Source organism: Perca flavescens, chromosome 4 (assembly GCF_004354835.1).
Source record: "Perca flavescens isolate YP-PL-M2 chromosome 4, PFLA_1.0, whole genome shotgun sequence".
In the NCBI taxonomy this organism is placed as follows: Eukaryota; Metazoa; Chordata; class Actinopteri; order Perciformes; family Percidae; genus Perca; species Perca flavescens.
The window spans coordinates 34904347-34922331 of record NC_041334.1 but is presented as its reverse complement, the minus strand read 5'-3'; the positions used below and the strand labels follow the sequence as shown (position 1 = coordinate 34922331).

The following is a 17985-nucleotide window of genomic DNA, read 5'->3' as shown; positions in this document are numbered from 1 at the left end:
CTCTCGCACGCACACACACACACACACACACACACACACACACAACACACACACAAACACACACACACACACACACACACACACACTCTCTCTTCACACACCTGTCAACACTGGCACAATGGTGGAGAATATCAGAGCAGAGAATAGGTTTCTGCACCACAGAATGCAGCTAGATTAGATTTACTATTGATTTGAGTTGATGCTCTGGGAAAAGAAGCCCCCGGATCAGTTTGCAGCTCTTCAATCTGTCAATTAGATGCTTGGACATAGTATCACTACTGCCGCCTACTGTACAAATATAGACATAGTGCATCAAGTAGGCCTATTGACACTTCCATCATGTGGTGTTACAAAAATAAGGCACACAACACAAATTCCTTCACAGGTTACTTTTAATTTCAATTTAATATTCTCTATGACATATTAAAAAACTTCAGATTTTAGGTCTGTTCAATGAACCCAAGACAACAGAGGTCTGAGGTTTACTACCTGTGTAAAACATCACATTTTTTGTTAAAAACTACCCTAAGAAGACAGACTTCTCCAAGCCATCCTCCACTTTGGTGTACTCCAGGTGAGATTTGAAGTACTGGCTCTTGTATCGTGGGCTGCTCCGGATAAATTCCAGGTATTCAGGAGCTCCGGGGCAGATGACGTTGTCTGCCAGCAGGACGCTGCCTTTCCTGAGGAGGCTACACTCCTGACGAAAAAAAGCAAAGAACATCATGCATCATGGCAGAAAAATCAAGAGTTGGATCGCTATAAAATGACCATAGCAAACTTGCCTCCATCAATTTTGTGTCAGGAAGGTAACTATTCTTCCAGTGATCCAGGAAAACCAAATCAAATGTTTTCACTCCAAACTGCTCCTTCATTTTGGGGATCCAGTCACCAGATGCTCCTTCAACTAACTGGACCTAGGAAGAAGAAACACCATCTTCTGACCTGTACACACTATGTAAATGATTGTTCTTCAGTTTGTGTGGAGACACCTGGCTTTACCTTGTCCTCTAATCCTGCCCAAGCGATGACTTGACGAGCAATTGCAGCAAAGTCTGGGTTAAATTCAAGAGTGATGAGCTTGGCGTTGGGTGGAAGCAGGCTGGCAATCCGCACCGTGGAGTAGCCACAGTAGGTTCCCAGCTCCAACACAGTGGCTGGGTTTACCTCTGACACCACTGAGTCAAGAATACACCCTGTGGCAAAAAACAACAACATAGATGATATTAAGAGAGAGCTGAGTCACCTAATCATTTTACACATGAAACACATACAAAATAGTGAGAATTCATTACCTTTCTCATCCCCCACATTCATGGCCCACTCCTTGTTTCTGCAGAAATGATCGATAGCTTTAACCACGCTGCGAGGGTCCCCTCTAGTGGCGTTTTTCTGTACGGCAGCCAGAATTCGCTAAAGGGAGAACAAAAAACCTACACTTTACAAGAGTTTTTAAAAAATGTTTTATGTCTTAGTGTCACAAACAACCCATCAGTACTTATTCACTCATTACATAAAAGAACTTGGTTGTGACCACACAATTAAGCAACAGACCCCATTTGATGATGTCTATCCTCTTGTTTTTCAAATTCTTTTAATTGGGATTTTCTCAAGAAGATTCAACAGGACATCATTAAGGAGCAACAGCCCATTGTTACACTTTGCAACCCTGCCCAATGTTATTATTATGGACTCACATAAAGCACATTTGTAAAAAGATACAGCAGCGTCTTTACTTTCTCCGTAGGCTTAGATCATTTGGAAACAGCTGGCAGAATATTTGTTTTAATGATTCAGAGTGTCATGTTGTACCGCAGCACAGCCTGGCTAAGCAGCCTATCTGCTAAACTTAAAACTAAAGTATATAGTCAACTCAAAGTTTATGCTAAGTTTATCGGTCAACCTGCTGCACACTCCTTACAAACAATCCACAAAAAGGAAATGCTCAGGCTTGCTGATATCATCTCTTCTGACTTTATGCAGGTTTTAAACTCTGAATACCAACTTTTGCCTTCTAACAGGCGATTTAGAATCCCTTCATTTAGATACAACAGGCTTAAGAACTCTTTCATACATCAGACTATCCTGTTGCTAAACCAAAATCAGTGTGTGGCCAATTAAGATCTGGATCCAAGGACATCATGAAACATGTTTCTTTGTCGTGGCTGTTTATGTGTTTTCATCTTTGTACTCTATGTGTAATTGTTGTCTAACTTTATGTGTATTTTTGTATTTTTTTGCATTATTTTACGCAAAATGAATTTCAGTGTAAACCGACAATAAAGTTGTATCGTACCGTATTATCTGCCAATTATCTTTTTTTTAAATTTAATTTCATTAATAGCGTTGAAAAGCATTACATTCATTTTTACATGCTTCATAAATTAATTTTCTTGTCCATAAAGGTGCAGAAGCCTTTCTGAATGAATCTGTGGCACTGTTTCTTTCAATATGGAATCAACTGAAGAATTAAATAGCAATCATCAAGAAAATATAGGAAGCCTAATGAGAAAACATGTCTTTGTTATAGTTCATTAAATTAGAAAAAAGGCTGCTGCAAGTCAGCTTTGTAGATTGTATAAACCTGAGAAGAGGTCTAATCAGTCAGTACAAACATAAGCGGGGCCTTTAACAACAGTATGCCCCATAATTGAGTGTTTTAAAAGGCCTTTACACATTTACCCAGGGATTCCAACCAGCAACTTTCCAGTTCTCAACTCTGACCTGTGACCATCGTGCCTTACACTAAGAAATCCAAAAACAGAAAACCATTTCATCAAACTGTATGGTACAGACGTCAAAATGTTTGCTTCTGGAGGTCGCCTGCAAGCAACCCTGCTAACAAATGTAAGCATAAAATGTAAAGTTAAAGGTGCTCTAAGCGATGTCACGCGTTTTTTTAGGCTACAACATTTTTTGTCACATACAGCAAACATCTCCTCACTATCCCCTGATCACACTGGAAAAAAACGCGGTCTCTGTACACAGCCTAGGGTCCACACACGCCAACATAAACAAAGTGGTCCAACCTGAGGCCTGTACTACAAGGCAAGATCAACATGGCCTGGATGAGGAGGAGGGAGGAGCGAGCTAGTCTCCGTTTTGTTTGAAGATATTTTGAATGTCAACAAGAAGTAACGTCACCCAACATCGCTTAGAGCACCTTTAAGGTTTGTAAGTTTTCTGCTGTAATTGTCTGTTCATTTACTAAGCCACATTAGGAACATGTGATGTGGCCTAAAGCTTTTTGTATTGTTTTTGCTTTCAATAGGGACAGATGAAGAAGCATCAGCCCTTATTAATCAGCACAAAGGAGCTCTTCTCAGCAAACAATAAACAAGTGTGGAATTACACAAGCATCTTGTTTATTGTCTGTGTCATAATCTATATTTCTAATCTTGTTCTCCTTTCCTTAGTGTCTACTTTATTATACTACTTTACTTTTATATATATATATATATGCTGTCAGTATTTTGTTATACTATGTGTATAAGACAAATTATATCTATTGTGTTGTAATGTTAACATATATAAACAGATGTAAAATGCTAAATTTAACAGCAGGTTTTTGATGAGCTACTTCAGCAGCCAGTGTTAATGATAATTGGATGAAAGGATTTTAGCTTGTCATTGCAGGAGAAGCGCTTAATAACATTAACAATGGCTCTGTTACAGTAAAGTGTTCCAGTGAACCAGCATGTACAGTAGTAGAGAAGTGGAACACCTAAATACAATGCAGCTATAATGAATGGTATTAGTCGCACCAGTGAAAGATCTATTGTTTCAGGTTCAATTTATTCCTGACTTGCACCAGACTTGTTTTCTTAAAAGCTTAGTGAACCTGGATTTTCTTTTTAAAAAAGGTCTGATTGGGATTTTTGCACTGTGTGAAAATGGAATGAAGATCAACAATGTCATCAATATGCAACAACAGGGCCGTGATAAAAAAAAAAAAAAAAAGCCAAATCAAGTTTTCAGAAAATGTATACAGTATCTAGAAGAAAAAAAAAATAATTCATTTTCATCATTCAACACAGTCAGTTCACCGCTATTGGATGAATTGCCATGACATTTTGTAAATTAATGGTCAACAGAGAATGAAGTCCACCGACTCTGGAGATCCGGCTGAACATCAACATGTTAGCATTGTCATTTTGAGCGTGCTGTTTAACTTTAATGTTACTGATAATTTGGCCTTTCAGCAAAACAGTGATATGCAGGATGTCACTTGCCTATATATATATACACATTGGTCACTGAAGTACTCATAAGGATTACTGCAGTAGTGCATTGTTCATCTATTTTGAGGTGTGTATAAAACTCCACTTTATACGCCAATCCGTTCTCTCAGTTAAATTATCTGGTAACACTTTACATGAAGGTATCTACATAAGAGTCACATGACACTGTCATGACACAGTCATGACACATGAACCCTAACCCTAACTCTAACCCTAACCATAACTTGTCATGAGAAAAACCGAATGACACAAGCGTTATGTCATAAATGTTTATGACACATTCATGACAGTGTCATGTCACGCTTATGTAGATACCTTCAAGTAAAGTGTAACTAATTATTTTAGTGTTGCCCTCTGACATTGAAGTCATTTTAACTTTAGACAGGGTCCACATGCACAGACTTTAAAAGTGAGAACATCTGCCAAGATGTTAAGTGTATTTGGATTATGTAGTGAGGGGAGCTTTTACCTATTAACCAAACAACAGTACTTGCCAAACTTCAACTCTCATTTCTAACTGTTAACAGATTCAGGTTCACTGGACAAACTCCTAAGAGCACTTTTACTAATTTCAGGACTGTATGTGTGTGTGTGTGTGTCCGTCCACTCCTCTTTTTTTTTCTTCTATTTTTCAGCCTAAATCTCATCATTACCAAATATCTCAGACTCTTCCACTTCAATCCGGTCATGAGTGTTTTGCTGCTCTTGTAAGAGCTGAATACTGTTTATTGAAAGCACACCTGAGGACGTGTGGACTGGGTCAGAGTGTCCAGCATCCGCTCCACAATGACATCATGCCAGATCAGCGCCAATCCTCCATGATACTGCACAGCAGCAGGAATCACCCATCTGTACAAAGCATACAAAAGAGCTGCTCCACCGGTGCAACTGTAAAGAACAATCAGCCACATCCTGCAACCAAGACAGAAAGCGTAAACATCATTTTTGCATGGATATATGGTGTATATGCTGCATTATGAGAGGAGGCTGTTATAAATGAACCACAGACACACAGTGCAAGAACAACACATTTGCATGAGATAAATGAAAGCTCTGATATATCTCCTCACTCTACCTGTCCCTTTGTGCAGGGCTAATGAGATGGGTGTTTACTATGCAGTATACTGTTACTGCTCCTGTTTTCATTACCAGCTGCTGCTGCTGCCAGGTCCAAGCTGCACACCCACACACATCTCAATGTGGTGATGTAGGATATCATTTAATATCAACTGCAATAAGCACGGGTAAACACACAGTCCTTTGTGTGCAGCTTTTCTACTGCGCATAGAACAAATTAGTACAGCTATCTCAAGCATGGATGAATTGGGTAGAACAGAGCAAAAAGGAGGCGAAAAACACAGCCAGAATCCTAAACAAGGGCTCCTTCTCTGGCAAGCAGTAAAGAGCATGGTTGGAAACGGCATCAACCTTGCACTAATAATGCAACTGTGAAAGACCAGCGGTGGTTGAGGTAATTCCTTTTGATTTGGAGTTTGAGTTGCATGGCAACTGGCTGAGGGTTAAGATCTGTGTCACAAAAGGCAGAGCGCTGGGACTTTAACATTTACTTTGGCTTCCTTCTAACATAGACAAAACCAGTTGATTCAGAAACAGAAAAGCAGAAGCCTGGAGGGCTTGGTAAACACACACTTTCATCCTTTATCATTATGTAGAGAGAACTTTGCACAATACCAAGTTACATGCTGTGCATAATATCTAACAAATTCAATCTCTATGCAAATAACATCAGAAAAAGTTTTCAAAAAAAAAATAATAGGAAGGTAAACAAGAATATAAAGGTTATTAACATATCCAAAACATGTTCATTAAATAGAGATACAGACACATTGTATTATGTATTGTGGAAATGGCATGACTGAAAAGTATCACCAGCAATGTCAGTTTGACACTAAATCTAATTTTTCCATTTTGCAATACTTATACAAGTCCATAACAGGAACTAAAGCCAGATTGAGCAATGGTCTCCCTTGCGCAACACAGAAAAAACACGTGTAGGGCATAAAAAACAACTCATGCATTCTAAAAGGGTTTCTCATGAAAATCCAACAGAAAATTAGACTTACATGTGTGGTCAGGTGGCACTCCCTGTCAACTTCTCACCTCCTCTCGCTGCTAGAGGAAAATCTATGAGTTTTCTAGCAGGCGGACACATGCCTGCATTTATATGACACTAACTCCTCCCTCCTGTTCCTTCCATCCCCCTCTCAGAGCTTAGCTGAATGTGAACATGCAATACAAGGAATGCACAACAGACCCAATCTCCACACAGCCACAGACAAACACACAGCGCCGCACGCACGCACGCACGCACACACACACACACACACACACACACACACACACACACACACAGGGGTAATCCCTGCTTGGCATTTAATGATTTCTTTGGTTTCCCTTTGAGTGCTGTTGCAAATACTAATTCACAATGTCAGATGTTTAAAAATGACAGAAAACACGTAGTTTTGGCATTGTATACGATGCTGTTGTATACATGTATCAGTTCCATTAGGATAACATGTCCACCCTTTTCTCCCAAAGCACCTAAAATGTGGTTACTATTACATAATGCAGTTTTTTTTTATAATACAACATATAGTCATTAGAGTACTGCTTCAAGTTGACATGTCTGAGACGCTGTCTGAATAAATTCATCTCACACTTCAGACTGGTTCACCATTACCTTTTCAGTACTTAAACTTACAAATAACTACTGGAGAATAAAAGTAATCTTTATTAAAATTCAGGAACTTTATATTCATGTATCAAGGCAGTTTTTCAGTAAGACAATACTTCTCTTTGGTCATTGCTATGCCTGAATTAGATGTGACTGCCATTAAAACACATTTAAAGACCAAGCAACCCAACTGGGTAAAGGCTGTTATTTAGGCTAATAAAGGTCTATGAAATATGTGCTTATTGATGCCAGCATCAGACTACTGCTGTATATCCCACAGCTGTCCGATTCCCGTGTCCAGTGCAATGTGTGCCAGCCTGTTCCGGAACAGAGAGCTAGTCCACTGGGCTATGAATAAGACAGAACTGGTACATCTAGGAGGTGAGCCAGGGGTGCTGCAGACACTGGGCAGCTGTGGCTCTTTCCTCTGGCACCAGCTCCAACATGGTCAGGAGGAATGAGCTGAACTGCACGGCTTCCTCCCGCCGCCACTCATACTTATCCAGTAGGATCTCAAACAAGCTCCATGGCTTCAGCTTTGAGATGTGTCGCAGTTGTCCTGCACAGGGTATGAAGTAGACTGATGGATATCAGATGCAGGTCATTTGGCAGTATAATGAACAAATAAGCATTTCTAAATTACTGTATTTGTAATAATTTTGTGTATTTTACCTTTACGGTTGAAGTATCGTTTGGAATTTCTTCCTGACAGGGCAAACTGGGATGGAAGGGATCCCAGCAGCTCAATGATGTGGGCAATGTGATCTGAGAAAAAACGGAGCACATTGTAATATAAAGCACATTCAGTTTAATCAAGGACAAAAGAGACGCAGTGAAGAACAAACCTTCCTCTCGGGAGAAAGTGGCTCCTGATTGGGGATCGAACAAATAGTCCCCTGTGGCCAGCTCAAAAGCCTACAGAACGCACAGAGGAATAAAGAATATGGATGCTACACATATAAAAAAGGCGATGCTGGAATGAATCAAGAAAAAAGAGAGATGAAAAATGCAAATTTCAAAAACACAATCGGCTCACCATGCAGGCGGTGCTCCAGATGTCAGCTGGTGTGTCGTAGTCGGCACCGATTAGAACCTCCACAGAGCGGTACTGACATGTCTGGATGTCTTCAGTGAAGTGTTTGTGCTGACGACAAGAGAAATGAGATTTTAATGTTCCACTATTACAAAGTAAATTACCTGCATCTATGACTATTAACAAAGTGCCACAAAAAGTTTATTCCTCTTTAGCTCAGCACAAATTAACTACAACTTGTTTAACTTTCTACATGAAATTAAAGACTTTTTCTCTTAATTATGTGCATATGCTTATCCTTATTGTTATAATTATGTTGGTATACAACATTCTATCAATTAGTATTATATGTCATTGTAAAATGTTATTAAAATGTGCCTTTAATGACAAAACTGAAAACATTTGTCTCATAGCAAAACTGAGAATCTACAGCCATGCTAGCAGCTCTGTAAGGCTGTACCAGAGACGGTTTAGAACCGAGACCAAAGAGTGTAGAAGTACCAACTCAGAGTACCTTCCTGTATCTGTGTCACATGGGTTTCTCGACTGCCACGCCTTTTTAGGAGACTAGTGGCAGGTCCTGAGTGTATTGATTCAATGGGAGTGAACGTAAACACAGATTATGACCGATTCTTTTGCCCCATAGTCACCAAAGTCAATACTGACCCATTTTTCACAAGCCACAAATCTCCAGAACATTCGGACACTAAAATGGCATTTTTCAGACAGATCATCAGAACAAAAATAACTTTGTTTTAGACCTGTTTCTGTCTGAGGAACAAACTCTTGTGAGATCTGGCAACACAGATAAACTAATGTCAACTAACTAACTAACTAATTTTCATAATGCTAGTATAGTATGGCTTTTAGCCATGTACATATCTAATGTTAGCAAACTAAATTATACAAATATAACTTTTTTAACACATGACGTTCACTACACTTTCAAAGTACTAAATGTATCCAATAATTGTTGAGATATTTCACTAAAAACCACTAATGCAAAACTCCTGGTGCTAGCGGAAAAGTCAGGGGATCACCAAAGTTAGTAGGATTTCTCCTCTGGGAACCCTGAATGTTGTACACAATTCCATGGAAATGCATCCAATAGTTATCAGATACTTCTGTCTGGACCATAGTGTTGGACATTGCCATCCCTAAAGCCACGCCGCTAGCATGGCTAAACATGTTTTTTAAAAAGGGAAATGTCACCAGAGAAAATAACATTGTTGTCAATTTCTCTGCCATATAAAATGAGAAGCATAACCACCACCGGATAGTTCTGAACTACACAAGATAATACTGTATGTCTCTCTCAAGCTACATTTCAAATCAGCCCATACAGTCTTGTCTCACTGGTGTTTCCAGTGAGACAAGACTGGCAGCTGTGTTTATTTACTGGAGGGCATGGTAAATATAGCTACTGTGCTCTACAGAAAACACTTGTCACATTTGGTTTTATAAAAACGATGGGTTGGAAGTGTTTTATAAGCTAGACATGAGGCTGTCATAACGGCTGCCTCAGTCCTGTTATGCTTATTCTGCTCTGTCCATCCCTTCAGCCACATTCCCACTGCCCCAGCCCCCTGCAGTGTATTTACCGGTCTATTTTCACCCATTCCCCGCCAGATTGTCAATGTTGCTTCCTGCCTTGCTATCCAGCCACCTGTAACTAAACACTCATCTGTACCTGCATGCCTGTATCTTTTCCCTACTTGCTACCCATGCCAGTAAGCTTATGTAGCTTCACTTTTTTTATTTTAAACCACTGAACTGTTCCTGTCTGCCTAGATTTCACTCACTTGCCTGACAGTGGCCATTCATAAACCATCTCACAATTTGCTTCATAGCTCCAATAACTGTGAGGTGTAAAAGACAAAATAACTGTTGTTCTTGATTTAAGACTTATAATTCAGGATGGCCCCACCTACTTCTTGCTGAACAGATTTTTATTTTATTCGTGTTTATGTTCTTATTTTTATATTTTACCACTTTTTTTTTACCACTCAACAAATTTCATCAAATTTTCATTTAATTTGGTACATAGACATATTTTGATAAACCTGAATATATGTTCAGTTAATTTGTGGTCTGTTGATAAATATTAACCAATATAACTCAAGAGTCTGATGCGGGATTCGGGTATTCTCCAAAATCTTGTGTAAATGTGTATTTTGATGAATAAATATTATTTATTTAGTCAATGCTCTATTATGAAGCTAGCGAGGAGGTATGCACTTACTGACATCATTTGAGTGTGAAGATGAATACGATAATTTTGTAGGTTTTCAGGTCTAGTTTGCTTGTTAAATAGTCACTCACCACCCAGCAGGCATTGCCCAGGTCAGCAATCTTGATGAGGATTTTATCAGCATTCTGGGGATTCAGTAGGTCCAGAAGTACACCTGAGTCACTGATACCTATAAAATAATATAAGATAATGTGATGGCTAAGTAAATCAGACCAGGCTAGACTTTGAGTGTACGGATGATGCTAGGCAATCTATATGACAATGCTATGTAAATATTAGCTCAGGTAAACACACTAACAAAAGTACAGTTTTGTGCCAAACTGTAAACTTTAAGTTTCCACAGGAAGAGGAACAAAATGCTGACAAAAAAAACACAAAGGTCTTGAGACTGACTACGGTGAGAGGATGGTGAAGATGTCGGATGTGATAACACTGATCTAGAACCAGAGACAGGAGCGTCTGTATTGAGGTCTGGCCAGGAGCAGATGGAGTCCCTCTGGCTGTGTGGAGCCGAGCCCAGTCCGTCCTCCAATAGCAGTGTCTGCCTCCTTAACGTGAGGTTAGGACCTGTGAACTTAGAGTGACAGGTGGAGCTACGGGTGCTAGGAGGAGCATCGACATCAGAGAACGACACATGAAGTTTGTCTTTTTGACTGTAGTTAGATGCACTCTCCTGTCCTCGTCGACTCCTGTCTTTTCTTGTCAGTCGTTTGATGGGGCTCGTGGAGACCTTGCTGGACTGCAAATGTGGGAAACAATCAGAGGTGAGCATTGAGTAAAACAGTGAATAAATTGTTGAATGAATTATCACAAATGAATGCCTGTTTCGGAAGTAAAGCAAATCATGCAAATGAAAGCCACTATATGTGGTATTTAAAAATGTTTGACTTTGGTGCCTAATGGTAGCTATAAAATCCCTCAACATAGCATTCACATACTAAAGAAGTATTCTATGACCTTTTATCAACTTCTTTTATCAACACATCTAATACAGTAGGCTCGTTCGAGATGATCCAGATCTGCGCAGAATCGATCACCAGCAATCGCCGCCCAATGCATGCCGGTTAGATTTGTGTACGACTTGATCCCGACTTGCTCTGACGTCATGCACACGTGGGCAACTATAATCTCACGAGATCAAGGCGGCCGCAGTTTTTAGAGCCAGGCGCCGCAGTTGCTCTCCACTGACCGCAAGACCTAGGTGGACCCAGGGCATGCTGGGAAACGCCAGCCTCTCAGCTGATCTAACAGCTGATTGGTTCAGAATCGACTCAACATGATGACGTTTTATATAAACTTTTTATTGATTTTGAATTGGAGGGATTTTAACTGCGATTTGTCTGATTTAAAGGCTTATTCTGTACAAACCACATGTTGTGTGGCTGATAGTGATGTTTAGAAGTCAGAGAGACTAAATCCGTATAGCAGTGATTCCCAACCTGGGGTCCGGGCACCCCTTAGGGGGGCGGCAATGATCACAGGGGGTGCACAAGTCTTTATCTGGTTTGAGGTTGAGGTAAAAAAAAAAAATATTTGCACGTTAAACAAATTATAATACACATATAATGTGTACAAAAGTCTGTATAAAAACTATACATTTTTGTTCTCACTTAAAATTGTAGGCAGGCTACTTAGTAGGCCAAACTTCCAGGACCTCTTAACCTGGGACCCTTGCTGTCATCAGGTCAGCTGCTAGCTGCTATCATCCTTGTTTTTCCTGCCTCCACGGCATCACTATTTTATGAATGAAACACGGTGAAGTAACGTAAAAGTGCTGATAACTCCTCTGGTTCAAAAAAGAAAGTAAGGCTCTATCTCGAGAGTTTTTCTTAGACATGAGTAGGGGGGGCGCCAAGGAAAAAAGGTTGGGAACCACTGATTTAGAGTGTGTGTTTATTAAAACCAGCAACAGATTGCATGTAGAGCATTTTGACAGCTACTCTGTCATAATAAAAACAACTGGAGACTGTGTACAAGCTGATATATGTGTCTGATAACATTTTATTAAATCGGACCACAGTGTTTCTGTCACTTCCTGTTCAGCCTGAAGGCTGCTGCCGCCTGCTCTCGTCCACTTTACAGGCGAGGCGCAGTTCATCTCAAACGAGCCTAGTGTAATCCTGAAATCTTTTCATATTTGAGCCATGCATTCCGTCACCACATTTTCAGGTTTTTTTTTCCCCCATAGGTGTTTTTTTTTTTATTTATATCGTCTGTAGTTAATATAAGCCTGTAGAGCTTTACATGAAATACATGTATTAATATCTCAAGAATAAATTGTGAAGCTGTTACTTTACATGTTGTAAAACAGTAAGTTGCTAACAACAACCTATTTTGAAACCACAACAGCGGTTGTTGGAAGGACATCAAAATCTGCAGTTGTGTCCTCTTACAGAAGCCTACAACAAGCAACCCCCTCCACACTTGTCCCATCCCTTTGAGCTACAGAGCAAGCTGGTTTGAGTTAGAGCAGAAATTCAACTCACCTGTCACCATGCAAATTATAATCAGGAACTATTTAAGTACACTTCTTGAGCATCACAGTTGCAATTATATCAATCGGAATCAACAGAAATCCCAATCGTAAAGGACAGTAATCTGACATGGTTAGTGGAGAACATGTCCGATGCCCTGCCTTTTAATTATTTTGAGTTACAGGATTTAGATGTTGTCAAGATGCAGTTAAGAGGCTCAAGTGCAAAAGCAAAACAGAACATCCATCTTACCCACTCCCCAAGAGTGTGGAAAACCCCAGTCAGCTTCCCCAACAAGTTGGACAAACTCTTGGGAGTCATAGCAGAAACGAGGACGACATAATGTAATTTTAACAAAACACAACCATCCTAATATAATGAATGAAATGAAAGAGTATGTACAGAAGAATAGATTTCAGGTTGCACACCTGTTTTTCTCTGGAGCTTCTGTTCACTGGCAGGAAGCGAAAACATCAGCAGCGAAAAGAGCCACAGAATGTGAAATAAATTATTTTTTCTTGCATTGCAATCAAGAACACCTCCATCAGCCTGGTACTCGTAGATTCCAGATATTCATTTATAATAAAAGTTGGACATACATGTGATTGCTAATGCAGCATCACTAACCTGTGGAGCTGGTGAAAGCAGAGGACACTGGCAGCTGCCACAACTTGGTGTTGGCCGCCAGGTTCTGAATGTAAACCTCATCCACTCTCAGGAGGATGTTTTCTGGCTTGATGTCTGTGTGGATAATCTTGCATTTACTGTGCAAGTAATCTAAACCCTGCAGAACCTGTGATGAGTAATGGAAATACAGTCACTGTCACTGCACCGCATGTCAGTGAGAAGCAAAAATAGGAGATAATCTGTTCAAAAAAGAGCTCAGTCAGTGGGTAAAGAGAGGGAGGATGCTTTCAGATGGAATAAAGGGTTGCACAGCACCTGTCTGAGGATGCTCTTAACGCAGGGTAGGGGGAGGCCAGTGTAGTTGGATTTGATGATCCACCTCAGCAACTGGTGGCCCAGCACCTCCAGAACCATGCACACATCTGGTGACCAATTAAGGACCGTGTTTCATACTGTACAGCTTGGGTATTTAGAGTTTCTTGTGTATATGTGGAGAAGGCGAAAACACATTGACACAATCTTTTCTCCTTACAGTCCTATCACTATGATATAAGGATGTTGTAATGGTAGCACCTGTTTGTCCGTGTGTAGGCATATTTGTAAACAGCATAATTTAAGAACTATAGCTGAGAGAAAAGCCATACCTGCACTGCCAGTTACAGAGTAGGTGATTACGTTGGGACATTATAAAGGATACGCTCTCCATTCACTCCAGTGATCCTGAAGTCATCAGTGAGGTGCACAATTTTCTCACGTTTTGGATCTTTGGGGTCACTGTCCCTTACCTGATGGTCATATAGAGTACAATATCAACAAAATGATAAAGAATCTATAAAATTCAATAACACACCAACTATTTCAAATAAAAGATCATGGTTAAAGCCACAGCGTAAGATGCTGGTGGTGTCGTATTGGTGCGATGTGTACTCCATCCTTTCTCTCTCTCTTTCACACACACACACACACACACACACACACACACACACACACACACACACACACACACACACACACACACAGTGTATATAGTGCATTATTTCCCCCCTCATCTCTAACAAAACTATCAGTTTCTGATCATCTTCTCCCCATGATACACTTCTTTCAAAATCAAACGTGTCTCTTATTAGAAATCTTGAAATTACATCAGAAATTGCATGTTATGTCACCATTATCTGTCTCACTTATTAGTGAATCTTCCTGCTCCACAACCACCACAGAGGGGACAGTATTTTTGTGTTGATCAGACACTCAAACATTCTAGCTTGATCTAATACTTGCGCATTGTAAGAGTACTCTAATATTACTAATAAAACACTCTTAAGTATACATCTTAAACAAAAGAATTGCGGTAACACTGACACATTTCAGAAGTTTGATCTCATCCAGTGCCGTCTCTGTGAATGTTTGAGCACTCTTCACAACCTTCAGAGCCACAAAACGCCCCTTCCTGCATGCAAACAATTATGGCAGTTAGTTACTATTATGTTTAAATCTAATAGCATAATAATACAGATAATCCTATCATTTTATATGTGAAAAGTCAATAGGTCAAACCTGTACTTACACCATATCCCAGCAGAGCCATACAGTAGAGAAGTGACCCCATCCCAACTTTTTAACCACTTGGTAACGGTCAACGAAAATCTCTTCAATCTCTACAGGGTAGTAACCGCCTGCAACACAATGTACCACCCTCATCAAAAAATAAATATCTCAACCAGTGTGTTGGAGTTTGGTGTTGGAGTGCTGCCTACCAATGCCATAGTCTGCAGGATTCTCCTGTTGCTCATCGTAGGATCCCAGAGGCTCAGGTGAATGACGATGCATCTGTACAGCTGGAGCGGAGGGGGCAGGCTTGCTGGGCGGGGGGGAAGGTTTAGGACTTCCTGCTGGTGGATTGGAAGAGCTGGCTGAAAGAAGGGCTGATATGGCAGCAGCATATGAAGATGACATGTTTAACTGGAGCCTGAAGAATTCGAGCACAGCTGAAGTTGGGCCCAAATGACTGGAGCACTCAGAAGGAAAGCTGCAACAAAAAGGCGTTTGCATGCTTGGAAGGGGCTTTTCAATCATGCTTACATCTGTGAAACTTCACTAGCTGCTGTCTCTGGCAGCTAGTTTGTGCTTTTAGTCACTGATTACAGGAGGTTGTTTGCAATGACATTTCAAAGAGGCTGGAGATGTGTGCGTTTATTTTTAGCTGGATGAATGGTATGTCAACGTAAATAGCTTCTGACACTGACACAGCTGCAACTGGACTCTTCCTGATATTGCATGGACTACAGTGTGGCCGCCACAGTTGTAAACATGAACGGCTGGCAATTCAATTCAATTCAATTCATGTTCTTTCAAGGGATCTGGTTAGTGCAATTATTTTGTTAAGACAGTAAAGTAAGTAAAATACACATCTATCACTGTACTCAATAAGTGGTAATTGGTGCAATTAAAGTGACAAAAAAAATGTGTATATATATATATATATATATATATATATAGATTTTTTTTTTTTTTGTGCATGTAATAGGTTTACAAAGTCAAAAAGCCCAAAGTCCACCCCAAAGGGACTTACCATCTCCAACAGAAAACACTGTTCACAAACTGCTCCAAACGGCTCTATTGTAGTCCAGCCTTTACTTCAGAGACAAACGTGGTCACTTTGTAACACACGTTATAATGCTCGCCTAGCTGCTAGCGTGGCACTCCCTCATACTCTGCTTCTTAATGGCTAGTAGTCCTTACCTAGCTATTGAGCACGTGCAACTCCCAACAAAGATTGAACAGAACTGTGATGCCTCACTCCAGAGAGCTCAACACACAGGGTGAAAAGAGGGGCTGCAGCAATGTGTACTACAACAAATTATATGGTGATTTTTTTAAATTAAACCATGTAAACCTATTCTGGTATAACCTCTTTATTATCAATTATGAACCTGAAAATGAGCATAATATGAGCACTTTAAACATTTAGAGTTTACATTTTGGAAACAAAACTATTGGATGAAAGAAAAAAAAATCTTGGTAAATATTGGTAACCTTTTCACACAGGTGAGTTCAATTGAACCTAATGAACAATAATGTAAGCTCACTGCTAGCTTTGTTTTTACTCTTCCAGTTCCCTTTTTTATTTAAATTTTTTTTTTACTTTATTTCCACACTTTCACAAATAGCCTATGCTATACAAACAGTCTTTGAACGATTCGGCATGTACTTGGAAAACATAAAAAAATATATATTCATTTCTATGAACATTATGACAACAACAAAAAACTCAAGAAGAAAGGCACTTCAATACACACAGAGAAAAAAGAAGGTAAAAAATTAAAACAATACAAAATTACAGAAAATACAATACAAAGAAAAGGTGAAATGGAATGTATGTAATCACATTTCCTTGAAAAACTCTTGCGGTAGCCTACATCAGCTAAACACTTTTCTTACTCTTCCAGTTACGGTGCACCGCTAGCTAAACCTTTTTACATTTATCTGCACTGCTTATGACGTTAGCTAGGTATTTTACGTTTACATGGCTTGTATTATTAAATGTATTGTGTATACCTGTCATTTATTAACTTACTTCTGTTGCTTTTGGCTCCCACCGCGACACCAAACCCATACGTAGAGCTATGCACCACCAAACCGTTTTATTGTGAAGGTTGACGCAGGAAGTCCAGTTGACTCTTCTGGACTAAATAAACTCCGACTTCCCAAGTAGGCTACAAATGGAACGCACTATTAGTTTAGTCTGGTTCAGTAATTGTTGATAGTGTTAATACGACACGTGGAAGTACAAAAAGTCAGAGAGCCGTACGAATTTCCCTCACAGTAAATACTCAACAGCATTAGAGGAGGCGCCTACTTACCCCTTTGTGTGATATATCCAGTTTTATTATTTGTAACGCAGGACATAAAACGAGCCTGGTTGGCACGAGGACTCAGCCCGCGTGCTCTGCCTCTCGCTCACTTTTCTGTATGACTTAAAAGACACCTCGGTCCAAGAATAGCTGTCTGTTTCTGCTACTGCTGCTGCTGCTGCTGCTGCTGCTGCTGCTCTGCTGCTGTGTTTCTGACAACATTTAAAGTGGTCATATTATGCTTATTTTCAGGTTCATAATTGTAAATTTAGAGGTTATATCAGAATAGGTTTACATAGTTTCATTTTCAAAGAACACCATATTTTTGTTGTACTGCACATTGCTGCAGCTCCTCTTTTCACCCTGTGTGTTGAGCACTCCGTTTTAGCTACAGAGAGTGAGACATCTCACTTCTGTACCATCTTTGTTTGGGAGACAAACAGCATGCGCAGTACCTAGGTAAGGACTGCTAGCCAGTCAGAAGCAGAGTATGAGGGCGTGCCACGCTAGCAGCTAGGCGAGCATTATAACGTGTGTTACAAAGTGACACATGTTCGTCACAGAAGTAAAGTCTGGACTACAATAGAGCTGTTTGGAGCAGTTTGTGAACAGTGTTTTCTGTAGAAGTCCCTTTTGGGTGGACTTTGGGCTTTTTCACTTATAAACCTATAACATGCACAAAAATGGAGATCATTTTCTTATTTATTACTTCATCTTTGACTTTCCTACAATCCAGTTATAGGTTTTATAAATACTACAGGTCACCAAATAATTATGGCAGTGCAGAGATTAAAAAAACACCACGACACAGAA

At 39.9% G+C, this 17985-nt stretch overlaps 2 protein-coding genes across 6 annotated transcripts; both read right to left on the bottom strand.

Annotated features, from left to right (window-relative positions):
• Positions 1-374: 374 nt before the first annotated feature.
• On the bottom strand, positions 375-6893 carry comtb (catechol-O-methyltransferase b). The gene is made up of 6 exons (XM_028575885.1): positions 6326-6893; positions 4982-5153; positions 1296-1413; positions 1003-1196; positions 786-917; positions 375-700 (listed from the first exon to the last, which is right to left on the bottom strand). Coding segments are annotated over exons 1-6 (798 nt in total). The 5' UTR covers positions 6328-6893; the 3' UTR covers positions 375-520.
• A 77-nt stretch (positions 6894-6970) lies between these two features.
• Positions 6971-17292, bottom strand: LOC114554203 (SRSF protein kinase 2). 5 transcript variants are annotated; one of them, XM_028575879.1, is made up of 16 exons: positions 17182-17272; positions 16896-17034; positions 15076-15347; positions 14886-14994; positions 14681-14768; positions 14019-14106; positions 13637-13743; positions 13322-13487; positions 13123-13148; positions 12947-13003; positions 10614-10959; positions 10292-10389; positions 7973-8080; positions 7782-7851; positions 7609-7701; positions 6971-7495 (listed from the first exon to the last, which is right to left on the bottom strand). In XM_028575879.1, the coding sequence occupies exons 3-16, from the start codon at positions 15272-15274 to the stop codon at positions 7311-7313; spliced, it is 1740 nt and encodes a 579-aa protein (XP_028431680.1). In that variant the 5' UTR covers positions 15275-15347; positions 16896-17034; positions 17182-17272; the 3' UTR covers positions 6971-7310. The 5 variants fall into 5 exon arrangements, with proteins under 5 accessions (XP_028431680.1, XP_028431685.1, XP_028431682.1 ...); XM_028575884.1 differs by having other exon boundaries at positions 15076-15210; XM_028575881.1 differs by lacking the exon at positions 16896-17034 and having other exon boundaries at positions 15076-15210; positions 17182-17292.
• Positions 17293-17985: the final 693 nt, after the last annotated feature.